This window comes from Myotis daubentonii, chromosome 1 (genome assembly GCF_963259705.1).
Source record: "Myotis daubentonii chromosome 1, mMyoDau2.1, whole genome shotgun sequence".
In the NCBI taxonomy this organism is placed as follows: domain Eukaryota; kingdom Metazoa; phylum Chordata; class Mammalia; order Chiroptera; family Vespertilionidae; genus Myotis; species Myotis daubentonii.
In genome coordinates, this window is record NC_081840.1 from 111,917,425 (window position 1) to 111,930,856 (window position 13,432).

General features: G+C 48.1%; 1 protein-coding gene across 1 annotated transcript in view; it reads left to right on the top strand.

Annotated features, from left to right (window-relative positions):
* Positions 1-12,997, top strand: part of HEXA (hexosaminidase subunit alpha) — a 35,600-nt gene extending 22,603 nt beyond the window's left edge. The window contains exons 2-14 of the mRNA XM_059657962.1: positions 2,005-2,097; positions 2,997-3,062; positions 4,578-4,624; positions 5,382-5,492; positions 6,408-6,509; positions 6,995-7,127; positions 7,731-7,911; positions 8,890-8,976; positions 9,243-9,315; positions 10,267-10,450; positions 10,624-10,714; positions 11,338-11,442; positions 12,752-12,997. Coding sequence (XP_059513945.1) covers positions 2,005-2,097; positions 2,997-3,062; positions 4,578-4,624; positions 5,382-5,492; positions 6,408-6,509; positions 6,995-7,127; positions 7,731-7,911; positions 8,890-8,976; positions 9,243-9,315; positions 10,267-10,450; positions 10,624-10,714; positions 11,338-11,442; positions 12,752-12,815 — 1,337 coding nt within the window. The 3' untranslated portion in view covers positions 12,816-12,997. The remainder of the gene's footprint in view (positions 1-2,004; positions 2,098-2,996; positions 3,063-4,577; positions 4,625-5,381; positions 5,493-6,407; positions 6,510-6,994; positions 7,128-7,730; positions 7,912-8,889; positions 8,977-9,242; positions 9,316-10,266; positions 10,451-10,623; positions 10,715-11,337; positions 11,443-12,751) is intronic.
* The last annotated feature ends 435 nt before the right edge of the window (positions 12,998-13,432 follow it).

Consider the following 13,432-nt stretch of genomic DNA (forward strand, 5'->3'; position numbering starts at 1 on the left):
CATGAGGAACTGTGTTAAATGACTATGGATTTAGAGAGTAGAGTGCAGATGTGTTTTAAAAAAATAAGATAGAGCAACAACAAGAAAAATTAGTTGTTTTCTTGTCTTCAAGTAATAATTCAGATAAACCTGGCGTTTGTATAGCCTCTCTTGTCCCTGGGACAGTGACCATGGAAGTTGCATACAGATTATTTGTGATTTCTCCTGTTTGGTAGCTTGAGTGAGATTCAGAGGATTAATACTAAAGTAATGACTTTGCCCTCCTTGGGAAGGCTGCCTGGATAGATAGGCAGATGCACTCTCCACATAGTGATATTGAGGCTCTGAGATATGTGACAGAGTGGGGACAAGGAGGTACAGGATGAAGGCATAGTTTAAGGAGGAATAATCTTTTATAGTTTCTTCACCACCACCTCTCAGTTGAGTCCTCCTTTGAGATTGGTCCCGGCCCTGAAAGCCTGATTGTCCTTCTGTGTTTATGGGGTTGAGTTTTTAGGGTTTAAAATGGAGTTGTGAGTTGGCCTGGCCCAGGGTAACCTCAAATTCCCTTTTCCCTGCAGAGTTTAGGTAGGTATTAGAGTGAGGATACAGGCTGTTCACTGGGAGGGAAGAGAATCTTTTCGTTCAGGATGGTTGGAAAGGGCCCCTTATTGTTCCTTCTTGGCATACCAGAGAGCTCAGATGCAGCCAGGTGGTCATGCTCTGGAGGGGTGAGCAAGCTTTCCCTGAGATGGTTCAAGGCTCTTGGGTTCCTTCTGTCTAGAGACAAATAACATTTGGTATTCCAACTTGGTTCTGGATTCTCTCTCCCTGCCTCTGCCAGGCCATTCTGTCCCTGGCTATGTAGTCCCGTAGGAATCATAGATGTTGCGGTGCCAGTGGGAATGCATGTGGCCCCAGAAAGGAGAGAGAGAGAGAGAGAGAGAGAGAGAGAGAGAGAGAGAGAGAGAGAGAGAGAGAGAGAGAGAGAGAGAGAGAGAGAGTTCATTGACCTTCTGTATGCCATAAGCATCTATAGACACAAGGATGGTTTCCATTTTGGACGCGTGGCAGTTAACTGGTTGAGGCTCAGGCTTGGGACAGTGCAATCACAATTGTACTGAAGGTCACAGAGAAGAACTAGTAGGAGGGTGAGAAGAGACAGCATTGGAATTTTGTCTTTTTTTCAGCGTATACTGGGTTTGTCAGACTCTATGCGATAGCATGTTGGGCTCAGACTACGTGGCTTTCCACTGTTGGGAAAGAACCTGGGTAGAGAAGAGGAGGGAAGGAAGCAGAATGGGCTGATGACCATATGCCGTTGCTGGGACACCAGCTGGATCATCTCAGGCCTCCTTTGCATAGGAGATCCCCTTGTCTTCATCTGCTCCCATTAGCTCCCATCTTACAAGGTTGGAAAGTCTTCATCTGGAGCCTTCGAGAGCAGTGCTACGTCAAGTGCCAGTCTGCAATGAGATGGGAAGCATACATACCAGAATGTGAAACTGTTCCCTTCATCAAGACCTTGCTATGAAAAAAATGTTAGAACTAACAGTGTGTTTGTTCTGACATCATTGATTTACATTCTGGCATCATGTAAGCTTCCTGTCTGGTGACCAACCAGTAACACAGTGTACAGATCAGCAGCTGACCCACAGACCATACTTTGAGTAGCAGTGCTCTAGAGCTGCCTCTAGTTTCAAAGCAGTTGCTAGGGCCTTAAAACTGTGTCTTTAGACTGTAGTAAGCCAGAAATCTATAGTCCTGGTTACAAAGGGCTGACCCCAGATCATTCATACATGGTCAGGGTGGGTCACTGGGGAGAGAGGGGAGCGCAACCAAAATGAAAGTCACACAAGTGACTAGGCAGCGCATGTGCCAAGGGTGCATGCCCTGCTCTGCCTCCCCTCTTGCCACAGGCAGGCAAACTGAAGGGACTAGAGCTAGGAACCCTCCTTTGGTCTTTGGTTTTGCCTGCTGCCTCAGATGGCAGGTCAGCCACATTAAGTTACACTGTCCTTGCAGGAGAACAGCAAACATTGGAGAAGCAGTCACTGGTTATCCTTGTAGTCACTCCTGGATGTGAGCAGCTTCCTTCTTTGGAGTCAGTGGAGAATTGTAAGTACCCTGTTCCCATTCTAGAAGAGCAAGCACTTGTCTGGAGCTGGAGCTCTGGGTGGCCTGGCTTAAACTGCTGAGGCTAGGCCTGGAGCTATCCATGCCTGCGAGGACTAAGTGCCCAGAGCCATAAACGGTGAGTTTTTCCTATGCCCTCTAACCAGTGTCTGCAGGCTGACTGGACGGTCACACTGGCTGTTCACTGAGTCCCAGAGTACGCCTACCTTCTGGACTGAGCATAATTCTTTTGCCATTTTAGGAATATGTGTATACTTTGCTGATATTGTCTAAGAGATCCTACATAGTAAAGAGGAGGAGTTTTGGTCATTTGAATTGAGATGAGGCAGTCCTGTAACTGCCTCCTGTCTTTCCTGATCAGCAGCATTTGGGCACTTCTCAGTCTCCAAAGTGAAATTCAAGTCTTGGCTTCTTCCTCACATTCTTGGATGAGGTAGCTGAAGCCTGGGGAAAGGAGGGTGGTTACAAAGTCTTTGTGAACATCAGAACCCTGGACTCACCCCCCCCCGCCCCCCCGAGCATCACTGTTCCCTTTGCCAGCAGGTGACTTCATACTTCCAGCTAAAGGCTGGCAGGAGTTCATGTTTCTTGGGGGAGAAACTGACCCTCAAGCAGGTGTTGGCTTGTGGAGGACTCTGCTCTAGCCTGACCCTCGTCATGTGTCATCTCCTAGGGTCTACAGAGCCCCTAGGTAACCACCCTTCGACTCTGGCTCCAGCCTGGCCGCCTGCAATTGCCCTGCTCTGGGAATGTCTCCTCTTTGAAAGAAAAAGAAAGTGATCTTGCTGTTGTCTTTTAATCCAAGGATTTGTACAGAACATGTGGTATGTAATCTGAGAGTAGAATTCTTTAACCACGTTGGGTCATTTCTGTCATTCCAGACACCCTGACCATAAACAATGAGCAGTGTTTCCTTCTGTCTGAGACCGTCTGGGGAGCTCTTCGAGGTAACAAGGTGGGGCTGATGCTGGGAGAGAGACCGGCAGTGATGTGGGACAGTTGGCATTGGTGGGGTGGGAGGACAGGACTGGGGAAGCAGCGACTACCCGCATACCTGCATTTTAAGAAGCTTTCTTTGTAGAGGGCAAGTGGCATGTTCCCCCATCCCCCTGGAAAAGAGTGTTCTCCTTCAGCTTTCCCTGGAAGTTGATGGGTTTTACCTGTGAGTGGCAGCAGCTCCCCCGGGCGGGTGCTCTGGGGAAACAATGGGAGACCCTGCAGGCTGCTGTTCAGGGTGCCAGTGGGGCCAGGTAGCTGAGGAGAGGGGCAACTCTACCACAAACACTGCCTGTCCAGCTCGCATTAAAGATACACAGTTGGCCAGGTTTTATAAAAAGGAAAACTATATCAAAGAAATAAATGTTAAAAAAAAATGCCCTTCCTCTTGGTTTACTGAAAAGGAATTGGTCCCTAGATACAGACTTAGCCAAATACCTCTACTTTTGTTAAAACATCTGCTAGTAAAGGATGAGGGACATTCTCACAGAATTCCAAACCTGGGTTTGGTTTGTCTTTATTCCTTTTCCTCGCCTCTCCCCTCTCCTATGTTTTGGAGAAACAGCATGCCAACTCCCTTTCCGCCCTCTTGTACCTTTTGTGCAAATGCTAATGATTACTTTGGTCAGTTAGGGGAAATCTGGGACTCCAGAGCGCTGGGCATCAGAGTCAGAGTGGAGGAAAGCCAAACAGTATCCTAGCAGTCTGCCTCAAATTAGGTGCTGAGTGACCATGGATTCTCTCATTCTGAAAATTTGAGACTCTGGGATTCCTTCGTGGGGCCTCCAGCTGTTGAGAATATACAATGCTCTGGACTCAACTTGCCTGCCCTTGGGCCTAGCCAGAATCTAGGAGCCTGTGTCCTGTCGACTGGGTGGCTGCTGCCTGCTACACCTCAGACCCATTTAGCTGAGTCTCTTCTCAAGCCCCGAGGAGGAAAGGGGGATGATTTCTTGTAGGTCCAGATGTGGACCCAGGTATCTTGGAAATCAAGCTTATGATCTCGTCTTCACAGTTCAGTCTGGGAGATGTGAAGGGGCAGCAAACTGGGGACTCTTTTTCTCAGCTCCCTTAGCTCTTCTGAGTATTATCTTTGGAAAGCCTTAACCTCTTGCAGGTTGACTATCCCTGCATCTGTCCTTACAAGCACACATCTTTTTAATAACCTTGTGAGTTCACACCTTTGGAAATATGTGTAGGAGGGGTGTAGGTTTTTAGGGTTAATGTGTTTCTAGAAGGGGCACTAAAGCCCCTTACATAGCCACCTTCCAAAATAAAATAGAGTAAAAATTGATACTGGCTTCCTAATATCCCCCTTTCATAGTGTTGAGAATCATCAAGCCTCCGTTACAACCACTTTAACTTTGTTTCCCCGACGTCATCCCCTGCCACACAGGGCACCTTCCAAATGGATCCACCTTTTCCCACCTCCCAAAGTCTTTATTCTGCCTCTTTACTTCCTGTAGGTTTGGAGACTTTTAGCCAGCTTGTTTGGAGATCTCCTGAGGGCACGGTAAGTGTGGGCCCTCTTTTTGATAGATCCTATTAACACTTAACAGGGCTCCTTTAAATCTTGGGTTTGCTCCTAGTGTCCATAGTCCTGGAAATCTTACTTTGCTGTAAGACAAAGTCCTGGAGGCTTGAAATGGCCCCAGCAAGAGTGTACAGCGCGGAAACTGGTTCGGTAGATTTGGCCTGTTTGGAGTCACAGTAATTTAGTTCCTCGGAGTCATTATTTAGTAACTAGAGGCCCCGTGCATGAATTCGTGCATGGGTGGGGCCCAGCCAGCCTGCCCGATTGTTGGTTGGCCTGCCCGACCCCCAATCGGGGTGGGGGCGGGGAGATTGGGAGGGCAGGCCAGGGGGAGGGGCTGCGGGCAGTTGCTTGGCTGGCCCTGCCATCTGGTCGAACTCCCAGTTGAGGGGAAAATTTGCGTATTAGCCTTTTATTATATAGGATGACTTGAGACTTACACACCGCTCTGAAGAAAACAGCGTATTAATAGTGAAAATGCAGACCGTACAGGCTGAGGTTGTGGGACAGCTGTATTTGGCTAGCCTGGGGCAGTTGCTCTCTGGGCAGGTTCCTGCTTATGGTCATTGGGGTAGAGCGGTGGGACATGTGGGGAGACACCCTGCAGCATGGTCACAGGGTGGCTTTTCAGAGATCTTGGGAGACTTTTCCTCATCCCCCCACCTCACCCAACCCCCCTCCCCCCCATAGTGAGTTCCCTTTGAATCCTGACATGTTTACTGTTTGGTCCACACAGTTCTTTATCAACAAGACGGAGATTGAGGACTTCCCTCGCTTCCCTCACCGGGGCTTGTTGTTGGACACATCTCGGCACTATCTCCCACTGCCTACCATCCTGGACACTCTGGTACCCAGGCCTTAAGGCCTTCTTTGGGGTGATGGGTCAGGGGACAGCCCAGGTGCCATATGCCTCAAGAGTTAGAGAGTATAAGTAATTTTATGGACTCCTCGGAAAAATGTGAAGGATGATGTGCTCTAAAACTCAAAAACATAACAAGAGTGATTTAAATCTACCCCAGTGGCTGCTATGGACCAGTGTCCAGCCTGTCTCCTGGGGTGCAGAAGGTGCTTTGGGATTGGCTTCTTTGACCAGCAAAGCTAACTTTAGTTTAGTTACGACAAGGTCGTAGGAAGGAGATGTTCCAAAACCGTAACTGGGGGTGTTTCTCACTATCTTGAGTTTGATGGGCAGTCTTATCTGACAGTTGCTGATCCAACTCAGGTGTCTGTCTTTTCCTTTGCTCCTCTGATGGAATCAAAGGAGTGGAGGCATCCATCAGTCTTGGCTCCTGAGATTTATGGGTTATGGGGCTACTAAATTCACAATAGACCGCACAATTTGGGTAAATACTGGTCAGTTTGGGAGCAGTTTGTTTATTTACTTGCTTGTTTGTTTAATACCCAGAACAAATGGCAGGAGGAAGTGTTAGTCTTCGGGGTATTTGGGAGCTTTTAGAAGACTCCAGGGGACCACATAACTACAACCCTCCTCTCAGTGTAGCTACAAATTATCTCAAAAAGAGGAGGCACTGTTTCTGTCAGCCATCTTTGGCTGTGCCCTGGGGAAAGAAGAAATATGCCGGTCATCCCTCCATGTCAGGCACTCCCTGATGGGAAGGTTTGATAGATCCTATTAACACTTAACAGGACGCTGGGGCTGGCTGAGGGTGTGTGGAGCAGCCTGGCAGTGTGCCCAGCTTCCCAGGCTAGAGGCTGAGTCTGGAAAATCTGGTGAGTTCACAGTGCATGCTCTGACTTACAGGATGCCATGGCATACAATAAGTTCAATGTGTTCCACTGGCATCTGGTCGACGACCCTTCCTTCCCATACGAGAGCTTCGCTTTTCCAGAGCTCACCAGAAAGGTATGTCTTGATTTCGCCCCAACCAGGTTTATGGGATGATGTTTGAACCTGGCTGTGGTGCCGATGGCAAGGACACTAGCTCTCCTCCTACCTAGCCAGTTTTAGGGACACACTGACGTGGGAAGGGCACTGGATTTGAAATCAGGAGACCTGAGTTTGAGTCCAAGCTGTGCCATAAATTTGCTCTGTAACCTTCAGGATATAATCTCTCTGGTCTCATTTTCTTTTTGTTTGTTTGTTTATATTCTGTTAGCTGGGCATAATACCTACCTTGTTCACTCCACTGGTGTTGTGGCACACAAATAAAACAATATATGTGATAACTTGTGGGAAGTTATGAATAAGTTCTATGAAGATAGTCCCTGATACCAAAGGGCTGTGGGTAGATTTTCTGATATCCAGGGAGTCCTGGAGGCATTTTTAGTATCCACTAATATATAAGCCTTCAGGAAATAAGATCCTTAATGATGTCTTGTGCCTTTCAGGGGTCCTTCAACCCTGCCACACACATCTACACAGCACAGGATGTGAAGGAGGTGATTGAATATGCACGGCTTCGGGGGATCCGTGTATTGGCAGAATTTGACACTCCTGGCCACACTCTGTCCTGGGGACAAGGTAAGAATAATTCAGGGGTTGGAGGAAGTCTACTGGTCCTCCCCTCCTTGGGGCTTTAGGGCATTAGCACTTGGATGCGCCATGCCTTCTCCTGGAAGAATGTTTTCTGTCAACCTCTTCCACCTGGCAATTAGGCAGAACTTACTTTGGGCGAAGGAGAACACTTCTTACTATTAAAATATGGGCAAATTCTTCTCAGGTATCCTTGTCTTAATGAATCCCTTGAAGATTGCGGTGCTCTAGAGTGGGAAGAAAGATTTTGCCTATTTGGCTGGATTGGTTCTCTGCTTTTCCTAGAGGCAGTATGAGAGCTGCCTTTGGGAGTGAGGGTGACCCCTGCTGGAAGCAGTGTGTCAAGGCAAGAGTGTGTGTGCTGACAGTTTGACTACACACCACCCTCTGTCTGTGATTGTGGATATAGGTGTATTTCTTTGATTGTGACTAAACGCTCATGATTACCAGTGTCTTTGAGTCCCTGAGTGTTTCTACCTGTGTGAGTATAATGTTTATTATACTTAGTGTGACTTAATGTCCTTATATCTATGGCTGGGCATGGGAGTCTATGTATTTGTGATATTTGTGTGGGGTTCTCTACTGCCTTAGGTGTCTCTGGATTATTGACTCCTTGCTACTCTGGGTCTCAGCCCTCTGGTACCTTTGGACCAGTGAATCCCATTCTCAACAGTACCTATGAGTTCATGAACACATTTTTCTTGGAGGTCAGCTCTGTATTCCCGGATTTTTATCTTCACCTTGGAGGAGATGAGGTTGATTTCGCCTGCTGGTATGAGCCCTTTGATATTCCCCTCTCAGCCTGATGAATTGCTTGCTCAGAATAGAGGTTAGGCCCTGACAGGCTACCTATCTCAGGTGCTGCTCAGGGACTAACCTCTGAGACAGCATTCTGTCTCAATCTAGATGGCTCAGGTCTTGGGCCTTTCCCCTCTAAACTACAGAGAGGCCCTGTCTGATTTTGGCAAGGCTGTGAATGTGAAACTCTCCCTTCCTCTTGTCACATCTTTGAGATATTTATGGGAAAACCAGCTCTAGGTACAGAATTGTCTTGTTAAAATCCTGGATAGGGAAAAATAATTTATGCTTTTGAAGGCTTAATATAGTCTGGTTGAAGAGGCAAGACACAAATGAATTTGAGACTAATAGATGACAGTGTTAAATTGTAAGTTCCAAATCCTCAGATCTACTTAGCTCAAAAGAGGTTGAGGGGCTTCTCTGAGAAGTGTGCACTAGAGCTGGATCTGGGGAAGTAGTTTGGTTTTTTCAAGACATGGAAGAGGAGGAAAACTTTCCAGGAGAAAATGTGAGCAAAATACAGACATTGTGGGGCAAGGGAGTGGCAGCAACACTTGTAGCCAACTGGAACAGAGAATACATAGTAAGGGGGAAACACAGTATATACGCCCAGGGTGGAGGTTAGAGAGGGAAGCCAGAATCCAGAGTGCCAGAGCCCCAGGTCAGGACCTCGAGAGCTACATGCCACAGTCCAGAGAGATCAATATGTGTTCTCTTAGTTTGAACTTAAAGCTGTTCAGGTCCACGCTCAAACTTTCTCAGCCTGTATCAATGGCCCCCTTAATACAGCCTTGTTCAGCCACACCTTCCATATTTTGGGTCTCTGAAATCCTCAGTTGATTATTATTTCAGGTGAAAAAGGAGGTTGTGGGAAGCCAGGTGACTAATCCCCAAGCTTTGGAAGGCTTTTGGATGGTGAAAGAATTAATCCTCATTTTCTCTTGGGATTTAGGAAGTCCAACCCAGATGTCCAGGCCTTTATGAAGAAGAAAGGCTTTGGTAATGACTTCAAGCAGCTGGAGTCCTTCTACATCCAGACGTGAGAAAGAAAGGAAGGAGGGCGGGCAGGGTCCCTTGGGTCACCCCATATGGGTGACCATACCAGGGCCAGGTCCTTCTTGACAACTCTGAGCCCCTGAAAAAGAGTCTCTTGTCCTATATTTTCAGGTTTGGCGTGGTCATTTCCAAAGTAGGGAAGACACTGCTTAATCAGGAATGGGCTCCTAGCTAGGCTCAACCCCCAGATCACTGGTACCGCAGCCTAGAGCCTGTCGGAGCTGAGCAGACACTTTCTTTACTCTTCAGGCTGCTTGACATCGTCTCTGCCTATGGCAAGGGCTACGTGGTGTGGCAGGAGGTGTTTGATAATAAAGTAAAGGTGAGCCAGGGGCAGGAGGAGAAGGAACCACCTTCAGTGCCTCCTTCTGGTCTTCCAGCCCTTCCCTACATGGCCTGGTCCTCCTGATTTGGAGCAGGCTTTAATGTTCAGAGCACTAGGAGCCATCTCTTCCTTTCCCTCGAGAAAGGTTGCAGAGATCTGGGTGTGGGTTTTGGAGCCTCTCTCTAGCTTCCCTCACTACAGATTGATCAAGAGTTATTTCTGCTGCTAGGTAACTTGGATTCCCAAGACTGGCTTAATGGGTTGGGTTTTTCTTCCTGAGTCTAGACCAGCCGTGGGCAAACTACGGCCCGCGGGCCAAATCCGGCCCGTTTGAAATGAATAAAACTAAAAAAAAAAATAAAAAAAGACCGTACCCTTTTATGTAATGATGTTTACTTTGAATTTATATTAGTTCACACAAACACTCCATCCATGCTTTTGTTCCGGCCCTCCGGTCCAGTGTAAGAACCCATTGTGGCCCTCGAGTCAAAAAGTTTGCCCACCGCTGGTCTAGACTAAGGTCTTACAGGTCTGCGGAAGCAGGGTTTCCCTCTTCTTCATTGTTGAGCAATGAGATCCCAGCCTCCTTCCACATGCCGGGGGTCCACGGGAACCTTGTCCCATCCTCAGAAACATCTGGAGACTCGGACATGGTAGATTCCAATGAGTCTGCTGGGCCTTACTGCTTGCCTCCCTTAGCTCACAGCCAGTATTACCATCTCAGTGTGGAGAAAGACGGGGACGAAGCAGCAGGGAGCTCTCCTATGGCCTATGGAATCCTTGACCTCTGCACTGGGCTAGGAGCTCAGTGGTTCAGAGTCACAGAGAAGTACTTTGCTGTTGGAAAGCAGAGGGAGTACACACCCCTTGGTCTGGTTGCCTGTATAAAAATGTGGCCCAGGAACCTCCTCAGCTTTAGCCATTACCACCCTTTGGCCTTTGTGACAGGTTCGGCCAGACACAATCATCCAGGTATGGCGAGAAGAAGTACCAGTAAGCTATATGAAGGAGCTGGCACTGATCACCGAAGCCGGCTTCCGCGCTCTGCTTTCTGCCCCCTGGTACCTGAACCGCATAAGTTATGGCCCTGACTGGGAGGACTTCTACAGGGTGGATCCCCTGTCATTTGAAGGTGAAAGCAGGGTGCTCTCCTTACTGACCAAACGAGGCTGGGCTTGGGCATAGGGTGGAAGGCAGAAGCGTCTGGGCTGGGTATTTGAGGTTAGGAGATGAAACAACCTATCTGAGGAGAAGGTGGTTGAAGGGGAACCTTAGAGCTGTCTGTTGTTGCTTGTTTTCCCATAGGTAGTCCCGAGCAGAAGGCTCTGGTGATTGGTGGAGAGGCCTGTATGTGGGGAGAGTATGTGGACAGCACAAACCTGGTCCCCAGGCTCTGGTAAGGGTTTTCTGAAGACATGGAAGTTGGGTTTGTGGGTATAGGGGCTCCCTCACAGACTCAATCCTGTCTAACCACCCCCCAACTAGGATCCTCCTTTCAGGCCTGAGAGGGGGGCACTGCAGTGACCCTTCTGTTTGTAGTAATAGCCACCTCTCACCTGACTTCCACCTATGCTTCTCCAACACCTATTAGGCATGTAGGACAGAGAGAGATACTGAGGCCTGGTGAGCACAGATGATTTGCTCAGGATCCAGCATGGGAGTCCATGATTCCTGTAGTAAGACTTTCCTAGACTACCTCCTCAGCAGCCTCACCAAGCCTGGGTGGGTATGGAGTTGATATTCTCACAACACCTGCCACTGCCGCTACTGTCAGTAACATGATGCCTTTAAGACTTGCTCTGGTTCCCATGTCTGTGGGAGAGAAGAGTGGGACCACTTATCACATTTAATGAAGACAGAGCTGAACTTGAGGTCCCGGGAGCCCTTCATCCAGGTTGTCGCTCTGAATAGGTGGTCATATCCCTTGGCCCTGAGCTTACACAAGAGGCAATAGCCTGTGGGTGTCCACCTCCTTGCAGGGAATCCAGGGAAACCTGGTGCATATCCCCTTTCCTCCAGGCCCAGAGCAGGGGCTGTTGCTGAGAGGCTGTGGAGCAACAAGGTGGTGACTGACCCGGACTTTGCCTTTAAACGTTTGGCACACTTCCGCTGTGAGCTGCTGAGGTAAGCAGGCTATTGGGCCTTCCCAAGGAGGTTGGGGTAGGGGGGTGTTCCCAGGTCAGGGGGTTGGGACCTCTTACTGACAGGAAAAGAACACAATAATAGCTAACACACTGGTAGAGACTTACTGGTGGTAAACACTGTGCTTAACCTTTTACAGGCATTATTTTGTTGAGTCTTCACCACAACTCCATCTAGCAGATATATCCTCATTTTAGAGATAGGCATCGAGGCACAGAAAGGTTAAGGAACTTGCCCAAAGTCGCTTAGAATCAGGATTTGAACCAGGCCAACTTTAGAGACTAAGCTGTGCTTTACTGGGCTCTTATGACCCCCTTTGCCCCTTTTGGGGATAAGACTATATAAGATGGTTATTTCCCTGATCGATTTATTGACTAGGTCTTGAGGACCTGAGGGATACTGCCTAGTGCAGAGCAGAACCCCAGGCTGAGAGCCAAGGTCTCGACTGTCTGTAATTCGCTGGGTGACTCTGAGCTAGTTCCCTGCCATCTCTAAGCACATTGCTTGTTTGGATAATGAAGGAGTCATCCCTAGAGGTGAGGCTGAGAACTAAGGGCAGATTTTCATGCCTGTATGGATTGGATAGCATCTCAGTCCCCTCCCTCCACCACATTCACAGTATTTTAGGACCCTTAAAGGGGGGCTCAGAGGGCCAATCAGTCAATAAAAAATTTTAAATAAGATAAATTTCAAAAGAAATAGGTAAAGGCCAAAGGAGGGGGACTTAAGGGTGGGTGGAGGTGGGCAAAGGGGGAGGAATGGGGACACCTGCAATTATGTCAACATTAAAATTTTTTAATAAAAAAAAGCTCAGTACCTAACAAAACATTGCTGCCAAATTAATATTAATTCACATCCCTTTGAAAATCAGTAGTATCTTATAGACATGGCAAAAGCATGTATACATTTTAGATTCTAGAGATGGAACAGATTATTGTTGAAAATGAAATGTTTGACTAGGACTATTAATCTTCACAGAATAATAAAATAGTCTTCAATTATTTGGAAAATAATAATAAAATAAATTTTAAAAGAAATAGGGAGGTGCTCCCCAAAGTTCCTGGGTGTCCCTGTATCAGAATCATCTGGAGCACCTGTCCAGAATGCAGATTCTTGCCAACACTTGGCCCCACCCCAAGTGAGAATCTCTGGAGGTGAGAATCCAAGTAATACTGGTAGACAGTGACAGTTTGTGACACACTGAAATATGGGAAGGGAATACTTGGTTGTGGTGAAGGTGTTGCTGGGGCCTAAGACTGATGTCATCCTGTTTCTACATGTCCTCTTGCAGACGAGGTGTCCAGGCCCAGCCCCTCAGTGTAGGCTACTGTGAACAGGAGTTTGAACACATCTGAGCGAGCAACTCAGGCACCGAGGAGGGTGCTGGCCCTAGAAGAGTGATGGTGGGGCCAGGCTCCCACTGTTTCCCGGCTGGGGGGTCGGAGCCCCTTGCCCACATGCCACTGCCTGGAGAGAACAGCGCTGGTGCTGTGCTGGCGTTCAATAAAGAGTGATGGTGACATTTTTCAACCATGAACATGGATTATCTGTGTAAAAAAATGTGAGTGGCCCTGAGGGGGAAAGGCGGGGGAGCTGCCAGGACTGGAGTCTGCTCCTGAGTGGTGGGGCTCAGCAGGGCCCGGCCAGGTTGGGTTCAGTATCTGCCCCTGGAGGGATCTTGTAAGTTAAAGACTGAGAATGAAACCCATAGCCTTTGTGCTGTCCTGCCTCTCCGCGCTCACATATAGTCCAGATACAGACCCCATCCTAGATACTTCCCTCCAAGTGGTGGGGTCACTTAGACCTCCAAGGCTTCTGTATATAAAGACATAGAGGGGTTCGAAGAAATTCTGGCAGTAGCAAGGGCTCCAGAGCTTACCTGGCCACAGAACAGCCCTGCCCCGTGCATGCCACATACTTCCCTCTCCGAAAGCTTTTCTGCTCTGAGTTTCTTGTTACTTCAATTTCATGC